A 21702-nucleotide genomic window follows, 5' to 3' on the forward strand; every position below is an offset into this window, starting at 1 on the left:
GCTCCCTCAGCACTCTCGGGTGGATCCCATCCGGCCCCATAGACTTGTGAGTGTCCAGGTGGCATAGCAGGTCATTGACTGCTTCCTCTTGGATTACGGGGGGTTCATCCTGCTCGCCGTCCCCGTCTTCCAGCTCGGGGGGCTGAGTACCCTGAGGATAACTGCTCTGCAGTTATCTCTTTGCTGCAATACAAGTGACTATAGAAGGTGCAGGAGAGAGCAGCTTCGAATACACCAGCTGAAAATCCTGCTTGTTGATTAACAGCAGGTCAGGCCAGATCCGAGCTGTAAGACTGAAATCCAATTTGCAGACCTGCTGATAAAGCAGGGAAAGCCCAGCACTGAGCACAGCACAACAGCCAGGCAGGAAAAAGGGTCTTGAGGTTGTCACTGGCTCCAAGCCATAACACAAAGACTGCGGGGACAAGGAGCATGGCAGGAAACTGAAACCCTTGCATATCAACTTTCTTTCTTTGGCAGATCTCAGGGGTATTAAAATTGCTCTCCAACATTATTTAGTGGTAGCTTGGATGTCAGCACTTACATACCTTTACATACAGACAGACATAAAACATTTTTAACTGTTTGCCCTCCTCTGTCCTGCCTTGCAGCACTCACACTGCTCTTCCTTTCCCTTTAGTCTGTGACACATTTCTTGGAGCATTTCTCTTTCTCCATCTTGTCAGTGCTTTGATTTTTCTCTTTTTTGCAAAAATGTTCACTAAGTAAAGTCTACTGCAGTTTTCACTCTCTTGGTTCATTGCTTCGCCTTGTTGGTTGGCTTCTTTCTCCATCACCTTTTCTTAATTTGTTCTCCTCCCTTCCCTCCATGCATGCATGCATTTCTCAAGGCAGTTTCTTCTTCTTGTTCCCTCTCCCCTGATTAATTTCCAGTTCCTTTGCTCTTATTTCTATTCCTCAGCTCAATCCTCTACAGGTGAAGCTGGTTGGAAAAATCAAAATTCTTGAATTTTTCAAAACTCCCCTAACTGAAGCAGTGGCTGAAAAAAACCCCAAAATACAACACAAAAACCCACCAGCATATCTCTTTTTCCCTCCATTAACTCATTATTTAAATATTTTCACAGAAAAGAAAGACTTTGGTTAAAAGCTTGTTAATCAAAAATCCAGCTGAAACTGTTCTGCCAGCTTCAGTTACTGCCACCTCCACAGCACGCACATCCTTCCTTGGCACCCACTCACTGTGACACACTTTATTCCTGTCAGGTCACATTCGGTCCCGTTCACGCATAGACACACATACATACACAAAGTTTTATTTATACTCACATCTGCCTGCATGCACAGACACTTTTTTTGAGTAACACATGCAGGAGCTTTGCCCATTCCCATTTGATTTGTGCTGGAGATGGGAAGGACACCAGGAGCTCACCTGTCTGGCCCAGGAGGATGGGGAGGGGAGAAAGCCCCGTGTCATTATGTCAGGGGAAAAGATGCGACTTGTTTCTCAAGCAAATGAGGCATGAGTAATCCCAGATTCACCATGACCTGCACAGATTGAAGGTCAGTCACAACATGCCATAACTATCCAGTTCTACACTGGTATCTCAAATACCCTGCAGGAAAACTCAGTGGTTTCCACTGTGTCCCCAAATCCTGATACATTCCCCCAGCAATTCACTTCTCAAACTGTCACCCAGATACTACAGCAGGTCCTCAGGACATTAGAAAGCTATTTTAACATGATTTAACAGAACAAAAATTAAACCTGAAGTAAATAAAAGTAAATGAACATCCAAAGTTCAACCTAGTTTGTTGATGTGTTTGTGTAAATGAATACCCTTGAGGTTGCTCTGCAGAAAATGGCCTTTGAGTTGTTTGGTGGGGTTTTTATCTTCCAAAAAGCTTAGCTGGTGATTTGACTCAAAAGAGACTAAAACGCTCCTCTCTACAGAAGGGACAGTCCTACAGAGGTGTCTGATCTCAGTGACCTTCCAAGAAGGCTGAGAAGAAACTGAGGCTAAGATATAAGCTGGTATGACTGAGAGAAAAAACGATGACCTATTTGGCTGGTGGAGAGTTTCACAAATGATGGAAAAGAACTATTCCTAATAATGAAAAAAACCAAAATAAAAAAATTCACCCTTTCTGCCTAGAGGCTTCAGAGCTCCAGCTCCTACAGGGTTGGAAAACTGCCCCTTAGCAAGACAGATGATTGCAGCTTCCAAGATGCACCAGCAATTGCAGAGCTGCCCAAAAAGCAGATGATGTAGATGACAGAGGACTGTCAGAGAGCCCAGCCTGAACCAATTATTAACTCTAGCAGCTAATGATTTGCCCCAAAATTCTGTTAGACAAGAAGAAATGCAGTCTTAGGGGTCTCTCATCTGACACCCCTGGCCCTGAATGCATTGACCCTAGCTACCAAGGAGGGTCCCACAGCCACGCAGCTCTTAGAGAGGACATGTTAATGTATCAAGGAGGAGGAGGAGGCCTTCCCCATCGCCCAGCCATTCATCCATCCCACCACTCCACTCCTCTCCCCAGCACCCCAACTTCTTCCCTCTTCTAGCCTCAGGGCACTGAAGGGGATGTTGTAAATGCCTTTTTAGCTAAATCACCTAACTTCTCTCAGCTTGAAAAGAAAGAACAGTAGATAAATCTCAAGTGCTGCCTATTTGTTCATCCCTTCCAGTAAATAGCAGATTTGGGAGGCAGATTAGCAGTTACAGTACTATAAAGAAACAAGAACATGACAAGAAACATCCAACTTTACACAAAAGGGGGATTTGGATGCATAACAGTAAAATAGTTTGGAGCTAAGGCTAAAAACCCATGTTCACCTTGATCTTAAATTCACTACTCTGTGGGCAGGGATGTAGAGGGCTTCACAGTGGTAGATGATCCTTCTATAACAGACCATGCAGACTGCAATAGCCTAGCACAACAGGGTGGTTTAAGGGTGAGGGGAGAGCCAACCAGAGTTTCACCCTGATTATCGTCATTTTTGTTCTTTTCTGGATTTGAATTACATCCTTTCAAGTTGCTTTACTTTAATGTTGGATTGTTGATTTCTTCCCTAGTTTAATAGTAATCTAAACAGATAATAAACACAGCCCATCAGGAAAGAAAAAACAGTAACAAAAATTCTTGATATAAATCAGGACTTTGACTCTAGCAGGCTCAATGGCTTCTTCAAAAGAGTTATTGATATTCAAATAGCAAAATATGTCTGTACCAATAATGATAATTAAGTGCTATATGCCTTTCATCCAAGGATCTCAAGCTGTAGCTCACAACACCGCTGCGAATTAAGTACGGTCTCTCCATTTCACAGAGATTTTGTCTACAGCCGGAGAGCTGCTCAATAACAGCACAAGGAGGAAGGCACAAATTCCTTGGGGAGGTGTGGAGACGGATTTTTTTATACTGGTAATGTGCCCATTATAGTATCTTTACCCTTGCTCTATCCCTCATGCATACATAAGTCCTTTCTCTTTCTTTTGCCCACCTACAACACATGGTAACAGAAAAAAGACCCAAGTTTCCTAAACAGAGGCCAGTCCTGCTAAATCTGTACTGTCCATTAGGAAGGGAAGATTTCCGCCTCCCCAGGAAGCCCTGCAGGACCACTGGTGTCCATCCAGGGATGACACAGCTCCAGCATGCTGCAGCAGTGCCAGCATGGTGATGGAAACGGTCCATAACCTCCTTAGACCCGGGTTCAGGGCTCAGCCTTTGCCCAGCACCTCACCCCATCCATGCTTCTACCAGTTGCCAGCATTGTTGGCTGAGCCCAGTGTTATCAAACTACCTCTTAAGAGGCGAGACAAAAAACAAGTTAAATGAGACCTATGCTCTACAAGAGCAGCCATAACTCATTCTCGGTACCATGTTCACTGCCCGTGGCAGTGCCCTGCCCTCTGCAAGCCCCACACCAGGTACATGACTTGGCGGATCTGCTCCCTCGTCAGCAGGGAAAAAAACTGGGCTGCAAAGCTGCACACATAAACCACGCTGCTCTTCAAGGAGAATCCAGCCTTTGCTTTGCATACCAGTGGCTGCTCATGCCTGGTAACATCAAAGTATGGTCCTGTTTACCAAGCAGGAAACAGGCAGGGTGGAGGCATGAGCCAGCCCATGCTTTCATCGACAGGATGTCCAGGCTCTTCTGCACTGCCTAATACTTGCCTCCCTGCCCCCTCGGTTGCCATTAAATTATACCAGCATGAGCTTGAAGAGGTGCAGGAGCTAAATGTCTGTCATTCCTTCATAGAACAGAACAGAACAGAACAGAATAGTAGAATAGAATAGAATAGAATAGAATAGAATAGAATAGAATAGAATAGTTGGAAGGGACCTACAACAATCATCTAGTCCCACTGCCTGATCACTTCACGGCTGACCGAAGGTAAAGCATGTCATTAAAAGCATTGTCCAAACGCCTCTTAAACACTGACAGGCTTGGGGCATCGACCACCTCTCTAGGAACACTGTTCCAGTGTTTGACCACCCTCTCGGTACAGAAATGCTTCCTAATGTCAAGTCTGAACATGTCAAGTCTTGTAGTCCTTTTAAAGAAAAATAGTTGTGCTTTTGATCAGCAGTGAAACTGGGAGTGCTGGCAGGTCCCAAACTACACGCGGTCATTTTTTTGTACGGTTTTACTGAAAAGGCATGGAGTTTCTACTAGTACTCCAGACATCACCTATATAAATAATCAATCAGCCTCACAGCTGAAAATGCATCAGAAAAACATTCAACAAGTCCATTTTTGGACAGTGCTGTCCTATACCAATGTCATAGCTCCCTGACTTCTACTTAAAGATGCTTGTCTTTTTATTTCATGTTCACGCTCTTCTGCTAACTTCTTACGTTTGTTATCAGCATTCATGGCTCAAGTTTTTTGGTGCAAGGACTGGTTTTTACTATGTCATATTAAATCTGGTTGAAACTAGTTTTTATTTTAAAGATGTTTCAACTTTTGTTTTCATGCCTTATTGTAACAAAAGCAAATACATCCAAATTCACCAGAATTTCTTTTATATTTAAGATTTTGAAATTTAATTTCAGAATCACACAGGGATAATTCATGCTTACATAAATTACATGCTTATACACCAATTACAATTCAAAATGTTAAATCTCACTGACACTGTTACTGTGCATTACTGACATATTATTAAATAACGTAAGAAAAAAATTTGAAAAAGAATGCATGCAAAAGGAATCAATTTGGGAGCGACAGCTTTGCAATAAATCTTGCAAATTCTTTCAGTGAATCAGTACTTCCCAATGCTGAAAAAAAAAATTATCTAAGCAATGAAGCAGCTTAAGTCTATAGCTGCCTTTGGAGTAAGCAGGTCTCAGTCTGTCTTGCACCTCCCTGTCGTCCAGGGAAGCTCAGGTAATTCCCAGACACAGCTCAGTGCACAGAGCCCAGAATGAATGCATTCCAGCACAGTTCTTCTACCACCTTTAAAATGTACCTGCTGAATTTTATCTTCTGATCATAATTCTCAGTCCAACCCTGAAATGGACAACAGATAAGAAAAGTTCCTTATTTGCTGCTCTGTGTGTCCTCGGTGTGAAGTCTATGAACTGCACCTGTACTTGCTGTGGTGCTGCCACTGCGTGCAGCTGGCAGCCAGCACCACCCTGCTGGGAATCTGCCCTTGGCTCATTTTTCCTAGCTTCAAAACCAAAGCAAAACTTTCCCATCAGAGGGCCAAATCCTGCCAAGGAGTAACTCGATCCTTAATACTGGATCCCTGCTGAAGTTCCCTGTAAGGATCACACTGCTTTGGACACTGGAAAAACGTGACCTGTGCACACTAAGTGCTGGCAGGATCAGGCCGACACTTCCTGGGTTTGGCTGAATGAAGTGCAAGCGGGATTTTAGGGTGATTTCAAAAGCAGAAGAAAAAAACCTTTTCAGTCCGCGCAGCACGGCCTCATTCCTACAGGGAATGTCGTGTCTCCTGTGCTGTGCAAGGAAGTACCTTTGAACCCTAGACTTTAAAAGCAGAAACAGAACAAATTTCACCTCAGAGACCTATTTCCTTTTTTTTCCTCCTATTCCTTAATATCATCACCAGAAATTGATGAAAAGCTTTTTGCACTGCAGTAAGATTTACTGCTTATTGGTATTACTAGCTGTGACCATTCCCATGCGTCCCTTCACCGGGAGGAGATGCTCCCCTGTGAGGCCTGACACGAACCTCTAGCACTGCCACCAAGGACACTTACCAGTGAAAAAGCAGGCAAATGACAGACTTAAGTGGTAATCATTTTAATCTAGTTTCTTCCAGCCTAAAATATAACAATGGCCCCTGTGTCTAGAGGAGAATGACATGGATGCCACTAAGATGCTCTGCATCTTTTCTCCTGTTGCCATGTTTGTATCATTAAAAAATATTTTTCTACATACTGAGGCTTGGCATTCGTTTGTATTAAGGATTTTCTCCTTGGTATCTCACAGCTTTTTTAATCAGGTAACAGGGAAGACAATTCCCTACCTCCTTCAGAGCGAACCCACAGGCAGGTTAGGTGAAGGAGACATCTGAGAACCGCTGGCTCTAAAAGCGACAAACTTCATTTCTGCTCTGAAATAACCAGCTCATCAAACTATCTGAGGGTAGACACAGACTTAGGAATCTCTTAACTGGGGTCAGTCTTCAAGGAGAAGCAGAAATCCTGTGCAGGGCTACCAGCTCTAGTGGGAAAACCAGATGTGTAACTTCCTCCGTGCCCATTAAACCCACATTTCACCCCATCTTCCTAAGAACTGGAGATGATTCAGTGCCAACAAGCAGGTATTTCCTCCTGGGTCCTTTAAAAGAGGTATCTTCTCATGCTGAACATCAAACCAGTTCAGCCTGATCCCTCAAAGCTGCTATGACATGATCTCCAGCCTGCACTGGAGAAACATCTGCACTGGAAAACTCATGGTTTCTATGTCCACGCTTGGTCTTAGATGACAATTAGCTCAGCTATAATCCAAAGGAGCCCTTTTATGGACAGCATATGCTTTGGCAGCCTGCCAGCAGTGCTCTTCTAAAGCCGTCCAGCAAAGCGACACCATCAGTTATAAGATCTATGTGTGTCAGGTCACCGGGTTATAAAACGGAAGTGTCATAAGCATGTAAGGACATGGGTTGGGCTCTGCTGTGAATGAAGATCAAATTATTTTTGTGGAATCAGATTACTATCTTGGGATATATTCCAGTGGGAAAGCGTTGCTGCATTGTAATAGCATTTCTACTGGGAAATGTCAGTTCCAGTATTCAGAATTGTCAAAAACCCTGAAATTGGTAAAGACCCAAATTGATGGGATGCTACTATTACACTGCAGCTAGCACGATGGTGAGGTACTGTGAGCTTGGATGGAAAAATCCAGCTTAGACTGTACACTGCACTGTGTCGGACTACAGTAAAAATCAGAAGTCACTCTTTCCACAGGAAATGACAGTAACACAAAATGAAAACCGTGATAATAAGCAATATGACTCTCCCACGCATTACTTCCTAGTAACACCTAAGAACACAAACATTTGTAGCATGCTTCAAAAAAGTTAGCTCCATCACAGAAGTATCATGAGCAGTGAGTGTGTGTTCTTCTGAATCAGTCTTCCTAGCCTTCAAGCAAAACTGAGGACCAGGAGAGTGACAGAAGCTGAGAACTACAATACGGTCAAAAAAAAGAAGGGAAAAGTGCTGAAAGAATGAAGCCAACATGCGCAAAGCATCATTACATTGTGCTGATTCAAATAATGCAACCTGCATGGGTATTTTTAAAATACACTCCATGGCAGAGAGAACCACAAGCTCTCAGGCTAGTGATACAGCTGTCAAACCTCAACATCTTAAACAACACAGATATATGTGAAAAAAAGTGGCCCATATCAATAACCATTCGATTTAAACTTGAGAAAGACTGCTAGGGTAACTGCTGTTTTACAATTGCACTTCAGTTATCACTGACTATGGTGGTGACCACTTGGTGTGATGAAGAGCAGAAGCAAAGTAAAGCAATACTAAACAATAAAGCATAGGAGGGGGGGAAACCTTAAAAGAAGGTCAGACGAATATAAAAAAGAAAGAAGGAAAATTACAGAGATACTGATAAAGTTTCTAAATTGCAGTGCAAGAGATTATAGGGGAACCCATCCTCCCCAAACCCCCTTCTGCTCCCCCCTCTTCTCCTTACCCTTCTCTGCAAATGAAAATGTAACTTTTATTTATGCCCATACGTAAGTGCTGAGAATAGAAGGCATTACACCCAGCTTCTGGGCAAGCCAGCACACTGCAGAAAAACAAAAAGGCCATTATTTGGATGGAAGAATCAGTCTGTATTACTGACTTGACTGGTCCCTTTTTTATTAGCAGCTGTTAGAGCAGGGATCAGAGAGTGTGCTGGTGTGGTGCAGCTGTTTCACATATGTTATAAATAAGGGCTGGTAAAAGCTCATCCTATTTTTAATGTTATGAAAAAACCCAAGAAGTCAGAAATTCCCCATTAATGCCTTGTAAGTGGAACTTTTCTCCTATTCTTGGCTTTAATGCCCAGAAATGAATGGACAAAACAGGCCATTCTTAAAATAATATTAATTAAAAAAGAAAAGAAAAGGAAATGCAATTTAGTGGAATTAGATTAAGCCAGCCCGGAAGATGTAACCAATTAGTGCGTAGTGTCTTTTCCTTCAAAAGCAGACACTTAATCAGGATGAAAACAAACCCCTGGGATTCTATTTCTCATAAAAACGTTGGACTACCGCACTGAAGAGTTTCTCTAGCACAACCCAAAAGCTGGACCCAGCACCACGTGGCTCAGACACCACCACCCACTCTTCCCAAACCGGTCCTCGCTTGCGCCTCGCTGGGTTGCTGTGTGCAGCCAGAGCCCATCGCCAGCTCCTCCTCATCAACCCCAACACTGAAAAGGTCAACAACGATTCAACGCGAAGGCAAAATCCCAGCCCCGGGCAAATCCTTCGCTCACCTGTTTTCGGGGTCCGACACCGTCATGTTGCGCGTCACATAGCACATCTTGAGCGGTATTGTCTTCTTGTCTCTGTGGATGGAGAGCGAAAGCTGCGACAGGGGGTCAGCAGAGGCACAACCCAAGCGGGGAGATTCAGGGGGAGGCGTCTCCCACCCAATTTCTGAAACAGGAGAGCCTTTCTTCACGTAGGGGGTTGCTTCTCTCATGTATTTCACTATGGGGGAAAAAAAAAGAAAAAGGAAAGTAATAAATAAATGGATATTTGGTAGTTGCATCCCATGTGAGTTCTTTGAACTGTTACCAACCCTCAGCGCTGTTTATTATTTCTGTTCATCCAGCATCACAGTATTGGAAGCTGTGCGAATACAGAAGATGGAGATCTGACTGCTGCCCATCTCAGTATGGTGCAATGAGTAAAACGAGGGAAAAGAACAGAATAGGTGAAATAAGAACATATAGCTAGTGTAAGGCCAGGACAGCCATCTGATCTCTGTGCAACAGGCTGTAAGTCCTCATGCAGCAATTCCTATGTACAGAAGCCGTGAGCTGGCTGAGGTATAGCTGTTTTTAAGAGACATTCAACCAAGGGACAGTGAATCTATTACTCCCCTATCTAAAATGTTCCAGTGATACTCCCAGTGCTGCAAACTCACATCTTGCTTCTGGTTCATGCTTGTCAGTGTCGCGCCACTGATCTCAACAGCTATTTCTGCTTGCTGAGAAGCAGTTTTAGCTGACCAACTTGTACATATATATATATATGGAGTAAACAAAAAACAATTCACCTCTTAGCCTTCTCTTGGGGAAATAAAATTGAGTTCAAGCCTTTCATGAGAGTGGAGGTGTCAGATTAGATCTCTTCTCAGCCTCTTCCAATGCTTTTATCCAGTATGGATAGGAAAAGTGAATGTAGGATTCCAAATTATCTTACGGTATGCAAAAATCAATACCTTTTTACACTCATACTTCATATTCCCCTCTTTATGCAGGCAAATACTGCAACATTTTCCCTGTTTTTGAATTCTTTTGGCAGTTCAAGACCACTTTTGCTTTTGCTTTTCATGTGTTTGGCAAATCTGCCAGCCACAGTCTCCTTCTCCCTCACAAACCTGACAGAGCTCAACCAAGAAAAGACCTCACATTTAAGCGCCCTGGTTAAATGCATATATCCAATGTACACAGCTGTGGCTGCCTAACTGGCTATTGCCACTTGATTGTACCCATGACCCAAACAGCGACGACACGAACCAAAAGGGTAGGAGCACTGTGAGCTTATTTGGGGAAGTCATTAAAATGCTGTGAGAGAAGATTTCAAGGAAACGGTGCAGATCATTGTGTTAGCTCGGCTGAAGAAGCTGGGAATGACTGAATAACAAAAAGATGGGTAAATTACAAAAGGGCATTATGGTGAAGGAGGTTTAATTAGGGAAAGCAGAATGAAGTTTTTAAATTCAAAGTGAAAGCAAGGGAAGTATTCAAAGGAGTGGAGAACAACAATGGTGTTTCTGTCAAAACCACAGATAAGGTGAGTAATTTCAGCAGCACTATTTTCAAGGCACTTCATAACAGCTTTACCAAGAGAGATACATGTGCAAAACTAGAGTCGAGGCTCTGTGAACATCTATTACCATCTTTTCTCTAAAACACCTTAGTGCACATCTTGCTCTCTCTCTCCTTTTTAAAAAATCTGTTAACTTCAGTTATAAGGACTTCTGTGTTTAAGTATTTTACAGGCTATTCCTCTGTGAGAAGGATCATTTGTGATTTATCAGAAATGCTGTCCTACCCAACACTGCTGTTTTGATTTCTTTGCCCCATACTATTCTGAGTAATTTTTGAAATTAATTTCTTCCCTGCTCAGGGAAGAGCTGGCACGGGATTCTACCAGGCTTCCAGAAACTATTTAAGGCAAAAGGTGTTGAGATTGATTTTTTGATCTTTTTGTAGACACCTACCTGGAATCCATTATCTAAAAACCTGTGTCACCTAACTCTCAAAACCAGTGCTCATCCTTGGGTACTCCATAAATTACCTGACTTTCAAAGGTGCTGAAAATAAGCAGTTTTAGCCAGTGTCATACAGATATTGGTTTTAGCATTCGGCATCTCAGTTTGGATGTACTCATAGCCTTTGGGAAACAAGAGAGACTGAACACATACAGATGTGGTGAATCTATTCCTGTTTACACTGAACAAATATGACTTTGTCATTCACTTAGATGGGAGGAACAGCTGAAGCTGTAAAAATCATGTTTGACTGCAAACAAAATTTTGTTCCCTTTAAAATTAGGTATTATCAATTAATCTGTTGAAAAAAGTAATCCAGTCAGCTTTTGAACTCCATTACAGTGACATGCCAGCAAATGTGATGCTAAAAAAAGGTCCAGGTCTCAATAATGTAGCTATTTCCTCCGTGCTATTTTCATCCTCTTTCAGCTGCAGCTATATGCGTTAGACCTGAGCATCTTTTCATTAAGGAAAGGAGAGAGGGGCAGGGAGAGGAAGGAAACTGAAGTGAAAAATTTGGCTCTAAACCTAAGCAAGAACGCAGAATGTGAATTCAATTCCCCAGAGACGGGTGCAGAAGAAAAGAGCCGTCCCTTCCATGTGCCAAGAAGCCAAGTTTCCATGCGACGCACCGGTGAATTCGTGGCAGGCAGCTGCACTGTTTCAGAAACTCCTGTGAAAGAGGGAGCAGGAGCAGGAGGAGAGAGCAGAAACACAACCCTCTTTCCACAAACTGAGTCTCAAACAGAGCAAAAGCCAAGAAAATTACCTTGAGGAAAAACGGCCTATGAAAACTCCTGCCAACTTCTGAACTCCCAGACATCTAGTTTCTACTAACTCTGAACAGGAGATGGATGCTCAGCCTCAGAGACTTAAATGAATAAAGACACATTACTATACCGGTAAACTGCTGAACACCACCTTCCTACAAAATTCTACAAGAGAATTAAAAAATAAAGTAAATATAGGTTTTCTGTCAAGAAAAAAAGTATTCTAGTAGTTTTCTACTAATTACTTCCTACTTCCCACTAAATACAAGCACAGCTCTCTAGATTCATCGCTGAATTCTGCTGGGTTTTACGAACCAGACTTTATGGCTCTTGCATATTCAAATGTGTTTCATATTTTAAAAGCCTCCAAATGGATACATATAAATGCACAAATGGAATATGGGAGTGGAGCAGGTGGCAGAACTTGATCCATTTATATAATTTTTTGTATTATTTAAATTTCAGAGCCACTGTTTTCCATTTCCCCCATCAACACCCATAATTACATGTCTATAACCAAACTCCAGTTTATGAATTTAGCTGAAATAAGGCACACGCTGTTCAGATGATTCTTAAGTTTTATCAGCAATTATTTCCTATTTCCCTCTAAACTCTGGATGCAAATACAGCAGAACACTGTTTTATACCAATACACCAGTAACCTTACTACACACACAGCGATTTATGGTGACCGCACACGTGTCTACATTTTGCAGTCTGTCCATTAAGCAGTTCTTAATCCACCTAGTAAGAAACAAGTTGATACCAGTATGTATTACAGGCATATTCCTATTCCACACTGCACTATCTGAGAATCTTGAATGCAGCAATGTTAATGTATAACTGAAGTGATACAATTCACTTCCATCATCAAGTTTTAAAACCAGAAAAAATATGATACAGACTATTGGGCATTAAAGTAATAATGTGGATAATATTCTGTTTTCAGACCATTACTCTCAAGAGCTAGATTTCCCTTGGATACAGCAACACAAATCCAGGTACCAACTGAAAAAGAAAGCGACTATGGAGAACACTGTTTTTATATATTGCCAATGAAACTACCTAATGGATTAAGACCCCAAAAGATTTAATAAAATTAAATAAGGCATGCGATTGTATAACAACTCTGAATTATGTATAACTACTCTATAGGCATGTATGCATATGCGCCTTCAGAACAGATATATGATATATGTCTAATAAATATATATACAAATATTAAATATATATTGCTATAAAAATGCTACATTCTTTAAGACCACCAGAATGCACTCTGCAAACACAGAAACCAACATGCAGGGACCGAGAAAAAATTCTAATGGTTTCATTATTATAACTCAATTTACTGATAGACTGTAATTTCAGTTGAGAGTTGTCTAAACTCATCCATTTGATGCTATAGCTCAACCTCAGGGATCCTTATATTCAGTACTAATTAATGATCCATGCCCTTTTGGTGCACCACTAATTAGAAACTGCGGTCAAGCAATTAAAATTGCTGCAATCTCCGCGCCCCTCCCCACAAAAAGAAGAGGAAGGAGGGTGGCAATCAAATGAATTAATCCACTGATAGACATTGAAATACTTTGCATTTATTTTTTGATCTGCAAGACAGGCAATGTAGCTTCCAAAAAAGCACTTCATTTATACGCACTTCTGCCAAGTCCCAAGTCTCCACAATTAATCCTTTGTTACTGTTCACAGATGACTTTGGGTTTTTTTGGGGGAAAAAAGCAGGCTTTTAATGAGAGAAATACTACAGACCAACTTGGTCAGGTTCTTGGCCAGGCGCAGTTCTGAGGAACTGGGACTCTTCTGACACATTCAAACTGTTTCCTAGGAGGGAAGACAAAGACCGCTGGTGAGAAGCCAGCACTCCCGAGCAAAGCTCTTTCGTTTCTATAGGAATGAGGACAGGATGTGTAGGTTTACAATATGAAAGCAAAAGGAACAACATGCCCGAGTCTGCTCGAAGAAAGATAATCAAGGAATTCCCCTTTGCAGGGGGAAAGCACAGAGTCTCCTCTTTATGCATTCATTCTCTCCTAAGTAAGTACACAGAGACAACTACCAAAGGTAAGTAGAAAACATCACCCAGAAACCTCTTGAGGCTGTTTTCAAAGGATGCACTAACATTACTGATACCTATACCCAAAAAAGATAGGTTTTCCAAAGTTCCCATAAATCCATCTTCATCTGGTCTGGTTTCTGCCAGGGTGAAAGATGGCCCAGAGAAGAGGAGCTAGGCAAGTTCTCCACCATACTTAAGACTTTTAAGACTGCATGTTAAGGATCAATCTTTGGAGTCACTCAAGCCCACAAATTGAACATGATGAGATCAACTGCTTTTATCAGCTTATTCAGTATGAAGGGGCTGTTTGATTCGTCTGTGCTGAAGCGAGTACACCAGACCATCTGCAAGGGTATTGCGGGCAGCATGGCATACAAAAACTTTTCTTGCAAAAATGATTCTTGGTTAGTTTGAGAAGAGCTGCTAATGCAGAACTAGAGGAGGCCCAGTCTGGAGGTACGCAGTTCCCACCTGGAAAGGAGGAAACAAATAAAGACAAACACTTCTGAGATTGTAGATAGCATCACTACAAGTCCAAGTTAACAACTCAGAACCATCTAACAGCTGCTGAAGTGATACTGTCCCAAGAAAAAAAAAGTGGGCGGTAGCAAGAGCTAGAAGTAATCACTGCAGGTATGTGGCCTTCAGAAGGGCACATCAGCCAAGCAAGTCAATCACTCAGCACGGTTGTGTTGTTTTGCTTGACGAAACATTAAAACACAGAATTTGCAGTCTAGCAGTTTTGGTAAACTCTATAGGCATGTATGCATATGCGCCTTCAGAACAGATATATGATATATGTCTAATAAATATATATACAAATATTAAATATATATTGCTATAAAAATGCTACATTCTTTAAGACCACCAGAATGCACTCTGCAAACACAGAAACCAACATGCAGGGACCGAGAAAAAATTCTAATGGTTTCATTATTATAACTCAATTTACTGATAGACTGTAATTTCAGTTGAGAGTTGTCTAAACTCATCCATTTGATGCTATAGCTCAACCTCAGGGATCCTTATATTCAGTACTAATTAATGATCCATGCCCTTTTGGTGCACCACTAATTAGAAACTGCGGTCAAGCAATTAAAATTGCAATCTCCGGAGCGCCCCTCCCCACAAAAAGAAGAGGAAGGGAAGTGGCAATCAAATGAATTAATCCACTGATAGACATTGAAATACTTTGCATTTATTTTTTGATCTGCAAGACAGGCAATGTAGCTTCCAAAAAAGCACTTCATTTATACGCACTTCTGCCAAGTCCCAAGTCTCCACAATTAATCCTTTGTTACTGTTCACAGATGACTTTGGTTTTTTTGGGGGGAAAAAAGCAGGCTTTTAATGAGAGAAATACTACAGACCAACTTGGTCAGGTTCTTGGCCAGGCGCAGTTCTGAGGAACTGGGACTCTTCTGACACATTCAAACTGTTTCCTAGGAGGGAAGACAAAGACCGCTGGTGAGAAGCCAGCACTCCCGAGCAAAGCTCTTTCGTTTCTATAGGAATGAGGACAGGATGTGTAGGTTTACAATATGAAAGCAAAAGGAACAACATGCCCGAGTCTGCTCGAAGAAAGATAATCAAGGAATTCCCCTTTGCAGGGGGAAAGCACAGAGTCTCCTCTTTATGCATTCATTCTCTCCTAAGTAAGTACACAGAGACAACTACCAAAGGTAAGTAGAAAACATCACCCAGAAACCTCTTGAGGCTGTTTTCAAAGGATGCACTAACATTACTGATACCTATATCCAAAAAAGATAGGTTTTCCAAAGTTCCCATAAATCCATCTTCATCTGGTCTGGTTTCTGCCAGGGTGAAAGATGGCCCAGAGAAGAGGAGCTAGGCAAGTTCTCCACCATACTTAAGACTTTTAAGACTGCATGTTAAGGATCAATCTTTGGAGTCACTCAAGCCCACAAATTGAACATGATGAGATCAACTGCTTTTATCAGCTTATTCAGTATGAAGGGGCTGTTTGATTCGTCTGTGCTGAAGCGAGTACACCAGACCATCTGCAAGGGTATTGCGGGCAGCATGGCATACAAAAACTTTTCTTGCAAAAATGATTCTTGGTTAGTTTGAGAAGAGCTGCTAATGCAGAACTAGAGGAGGCCCAGTCTGGAGGTACGCAGTTCCCACCTGGAAAGGAGGAAACAAATAAAGACAAACACTTCTGAGATTGTAGATAGCATCACTACAAGTCCAAGTTAACAACTCAGAACCATCTAACAGCTGCTGAAGTGATACTGTCCCAAGAAAAAAAAAGTGGGCGGTAGCAAGAGCTAGAAGTAATCACTGCAGGTATGTGGCCTTCAGAAGGGCACATCAGCCAAGCAAGTCAATCACTCAGCACGGTTGTGTTGTTTTGCTTGACGAAACATTAAAACACAGAATTTGCAGTCTAGCAGTTTTGGTAAGGCACAAACCAAAATGCCCCAAATGGTTTCAAAGCTAGTTGTATCTGAAAGGAGAAGCCTTGCAATAAAATTTATAAACTGTACCCAAGCGATGCCAACATAAATGCAGAGTATTTTACACTATTGTCAATGGAACTGAGATTAACAGAGCTAGAGAAAAGTCTACTGTATTAAAATTAATTCAGTATCATGATACCAGAATTTGCCTGCTAGGTTTTATGTTAGAAATCAAATTTCCACTAAACTCAAGCAAACCGCATGCCCTACAGTGAAGACACATGTATAAAAATGAGATGAGAATCTGTCCAGCTGCCGGTGCCATCATCGAAACTAAAACCCAAATGCTTGAAGAAAAGAGTTTATGAATCAGATCATTTATGAAGATGTGTCGCATGACCCTTTCAACAGCTTTAATGTGGGCATAAACCAAAAACCAGTCAACAATACTGCTTGTGAGTGTTTCCACTCGATTTCTTACAGAAACATCTGCTACTACATTCAGACAAGCAACATCCATTAACATCATCTGCTTTCCCCTGTGCTGAAAGGGATTTGAAATAGTAAACCTCCTGATCTGCCAAGAGCATCAGATCTCCACCTCTGGGAAATGATACAAATTAGTTAAAATAAACACCTTGTGAGAATACAAATCCCATTTACGCTTTGGCCATTTCTCACACTGTAGTGAGACTAAGTTGAATTTACCATTTTCTGCTGTTTTAAAATTAATTCCGCTGAATTCAGTGTATGTTGCTTCATCTCTTAAAGAGATAGGCTTGGATTTAAATTGTAAGGTTTTTAAAATCCTTTTAAAAATACATTCAAGGTATGCACTTATTATACTTTTTATTTGGAAAAGATGAATGAGTGTTTTGAAGGAGAAACTTCAGGAGACAAACACGCCTTTAAGATAAAGTTTACCTGAAGGGAAGGCATTAGCAATTGGTGCCAAAAGGCTGCTGGTAAGCAACCAGGCTTCATGTGGGCTACAAGCTTTCAGTGAGCTACAAACAGGCTGGGTGAAAATGATCAACAATTGCATTTTAAAAATATAAAGAATATTTCACTGTGTTCCTTTAAATTAGCAGCTGCTTCTATAAAAAAGGTAGAGCAACATTAAGCAGTGCTGTAAGCACCATCACATGCTTGCACCCGAAAAAATGAAGGCAGTTCCCATTCAAAGCACCTTGCAATCAGCAATTTTGCGTGGTTAAGAGAATTTCTTTGTCAATAAGGTAAAGAGACTTGCAGTCCAGACAGCAGACCAAGGGATCAGCGTGCCCAGGCCCCCATCAAACAGGAGAAAACGGGCTGCTCTCAGGAAGCCATGCAAGGGTGCAGGCTGTGAAACCTCATGGTTTTGATAACCCAAATAGGGCACAGTGACCAGCCACACTGATATCCATAGCAGGTCTCGAAAAACATCACTCACCACTGAAGATGTCTTAGAAGTCAAGAAACTGTAGGAGGAAACTCAGCGGTGAGTCTTGGCAGGAGCCATGGGCAGGCCCTGCGGATGCCTTCTCCTTCCCACCTGCACCAGGGACCTCCCTTTTCTGCTCTGATTTCAGCACTTGTGGAGCTGGAGATTACATTCCCAGGCCATCCTATGCCTCTGCGTAACACCAAAAATTCTTCAGAGTTACTCTTCCTCAGTCTCTTCTCCTGAGACTTTGCCTATGATGAGGGCTGATTCAGCCACTGATTCCCCAGGCTTTATGCTCCCCTTTAGTAAACACTCCAACTCTGAGCTTCCTCAGTGCAAGTGTTTCTAGGAAGTGAAGGCTTTAAATGTTTTCTTATCTTATGCAGCATACCAATTTTGTAAACTGTAAAACCTAGTAAATAATCCATTTTCATTCCTCAATGAAGCCACAGTTTTATACTCCACACAGAGCAAGAGTGAGCAAAACACACAACTTACTCCCCTCCAGTCTATATGAGACAGCCTGAAAGCTTTGCTTGCAGTCAGCATTTCCCACCCACTTCTCCCTGCTGTTGCTTGGAGCTGGTCACTGCTAACCATCCCCTTTCAACTCCTTTGTGAGTTACATTACTGGGTTCTAATAATAAAGTCCTTGTTTGAGGTTAACAGCACACGTGGTCAAAGAAGCAGGACTAGTTTCAATGCTGGGGTGAGATTTTCGTGTTTCTGTTCAAAATAGATTAATGGAAACTAATCAAACATGAACTTCTGTCACACAGAATCACAATGAAACGGAGGCTGGACCATTGGCTTGGTTCAGAGCTCTAAATACATGACACTTAGTAGCACTTCAGCTGATGGGAGTAACCAAAAGCAGTCACAGGTTGTTCATAATCTGGTATACAAAACTTTCAAACTGGCAAATTAATAATAAACTAAAGACAGACTCTTTACAGTTGACGTTCCTCAATACTTTCCATTATAATTTCCATTACTCATACCTACTACACTGAATGTGTTACAGTTTCCTTCAAGTGATTTAGTTTATTTCCTCAATACTCCATTATAATTTCCATTACTCATACCTACTACACTGAATGTGTTACAGTTTCCTTCAAGTGATTTAGTTTATTTTAAATTTCAAAGTTTCTGTTTCAATAAATTGGATGTATTCAGTTCTGGTTTTTGATATGTCACTAATGATAAATGCATGAATTCTAGTGGCAAGGTCCCATAAGCTATTCATCTGTCTTCCAAAAATGTTACATACTTCCTCAAAATAAATGCAGACGTATCTCTCTCTTCATAATCTGAAAAATAAATTTTAGCTCGTAAATATTCTGTAATCCCCAGAAGTACAATGTTTGGTTAAAAAGGAGATGCTTTGGCTTGATCTAGAAGGAGACAGTGGCAGTACCTTAAAGAGCTTGTACTCAAAAGAAACACTACTCAGTGGAGAACAGGGAGCAGCTACATTGCACAAGTGTGGCTTATCTAATAAACTAAAAATTAAAAAAGACTACTGTCAAAACCTGCAAGCAGTAGCTATATAACTTACTACATTTTTATGTAAAATGTGACACAGCTCATTTGCTACATTGTTACATGACATTATGAACTCTACAATTAGAACTATGCAAATCTTTCATAATGGAAGTGGCAATTTGGGAGCTGAACATGGAAATTAGCAGTCACATTTTGAGAAAAAGCATTGTGGGACCTGTGAGTCACTCATTGATAATCAAAGTGGAGCTTCTGGTTGTCTCCAAGGCAGAATGCTTCATAAGTTAAAAAATAAAAAAAGAGAGTTTAGTCACATGATATTAGGACTAGGTCATCATACTCCTTGTAATTCTACTCAAAGTACAACAGAAAATGTGGCTTCACATAAAGCAGGGAAATGTAGCAAAATACATTTCTTCAGCGGACTTGCAGTACTCAGATTCCTAAAGACCATCTCCTACCCGATACTGACATATTGTATTTTAAAACCTTTTATCTAAATCTCAGGAATAAGTTGATTCAGAATTTCTCATGTGCCGCTCATGCTTGTTGTTCCTCTCTCTGTTAGTATTTATAGATCCTTCTCCAATCACCCACATGCTCAGATGGAATTCAAGGTGTCTGGCATCACCAGCATGCTATAATTTTTCTATTTACATGAGTAATCTCAAGTGTCAGAACAAATATTTCAACCACTAGTGATTACGTGAAAAATACATAAGGGCATTACGGTTTTAGAGCATGCTGTTATTTCAGCAGTCACACAAATCATGAAGTAGTACAGGATAGACTGAAAATGGCACTCATTGAGGGAAATTATTATGCTGTGTATGATTGCACCTGTTTTACAGACGGCTAAACTGACACAGGCAAGTTAAAATGCCTTCCTCAAAGTCATGCAGTAAGTCAGTGACAGAGTTCTCAGCACTAAACTTAATTCCTACCCCTTTAAGACCTTTCAATTTTAAACAACCCAAAGGGATCCCAGTGCCAGTGAAAACTGGATTCACAATGCCTACAGTCTTCTCCCTATGGGAAGACCTTGAAGACCTTCCGAGATCCCCAGGATTTACTTTGAAGGGCAGGGCTGCAATCACTTCCAAAATTTCAAAGCTCATTGTTTTCATTCTTTACTGGACAACACAAGAGCTTTGAAAATGAACAATCTCAGGGCTCTCATTCACCTAACAACTTGCCGTATCTCCTGTGGCTGGACTATCCATCGAAAGGCATCAGATCACCATATAAGTCCTTATTTTTGGGAATCCTTTAATTTGCAACCTTTCCAACAGGAGAGACCAATGGTCATATCCAGAACACTCAAGTGCCAGTGATTATAAATACTTATATCTATATGTATATATGTATGTAAATACAGATGGATACATAGATATATAGATAAATACAATGTGAACGCTACTGAAGTTCACCGACTTGGACTGCAAAATCCTGTGAGTGCCCATGTGCCTGCCTACCTCTCTCTCCCTTTCTCATTTAAACTGGGAATAACAGACTTAGGTAAATTTGGAGAAGTATCCAGTCAGTTCTGCACTGGCAGCCCGCAAGAATCACTTCTCTCCATCAAACACCATCATCTCCGTGCTGCCACGCCATCACAGTTCAATGGGAGAAGCACAACAGCTTCTCTAACGAGACATAAGAAAGTCTGTATGATGGTCTTAAGACTTCTATATAACTAAGAAAAAAAAAAAGGAAACACAAATCTAAGGAGGTCCCTAAATCCATCATTGGGAACTGGGATGAGTTTTTGATCAGAGGTGGGCATAATGTAGAAACTGTATTTTTATTTATTTCAGTGTGGCATAACAATAGCTTAAGACCACCGTTGCCTGGTTCTGAAGTCTAAGTACAGTCTCAGACTGCCTCTTCTCCACATGAAGACATCTGCAAGATGACCCAGCAGGCAAGTGGCAGACTTGGAATGAGGTTTGGCTCCACACCTATCTCCTTGCTGGTCTACAGGCTAGGAGAAAAACAACTGAAGCAGACAGATTGCTTGCTGAGGCACTGGAAGGCAGATGAGACCCCACATCACACCAGCCCTTGTATTTCCAGAAGAAAAGGAAGCAGGACTGTTATGTCTAGCGAGGGCAATAAAAAGAGAAGGGCAATGAAACATTAAGCCACATGCTCGTGCCTCAGTGCTTGGGCTTCCATTTGAATGGAGCCCTCTCCTCCCAGGGATTACAGGTTTCCTCTAGGAATAAGCCACCAAAACCCTAACAACAAACTACAACAATTAAAGAATAAGCACACTAGTCATTAGCACCGGCTAAAAGGTGTTCAGAAAGCACTCAGCATTTTGAACACAGGAAATTCTCAGAATTGCAGCACCCAAAGAGACCACGACTGAAACCCTACTGTGCTGCCATAGGACCATGACATCATGTGCGGTTCTTTGCAGCTCAAAGTCTCTTACCAAGATGACAGTTAATCTATTCTCATCTCTGAGAAGCTGTAGTTACTGTATGTTAAAAAAATGCCAATGATCCCTGATGGAATATGGTCCTC

The 21702-nt window shown here is 41.5% G+C and overlaps 1 protein-coding gene across 1 annotated transcript in view; it reads right to left on the reverse strand.

Moving 5' to 3' along the window:
• Window positions 1-21702, reverse strand: part of SNTB1 (syntrophin beta 1) — a 75912-nt gene that overhangs the window by 47956 nt on the left and 6254 nt on the right. The window contains exon 5 of the mRNA XM_009277256.2: window positions 8963-9179. Within this exon, the coding sequence (XP_009275531.1) occupies window positions 8963-9179 (217 nt within the window). The remainder of the gene's footprint in view (window positions 1-8962; window positions 9180-21702) is intronic.

Source organism: Aptenodytes forsteri, unplaced genomic scaffold (assembly GCF_000699145.1).
Source record: "Aptenodytes forsteri isolate BGI_AS27 unplaced genomic scaffold, ASM69914v1 Scaffold49, whole genome shotgun sequence".
Lineage (NCBI taxonomy): Eukaryota > Metazoa > Chordata > Aves > Sphenisciformes > Spheniscidae > Aptenodytes > Aptenodytes forsteri.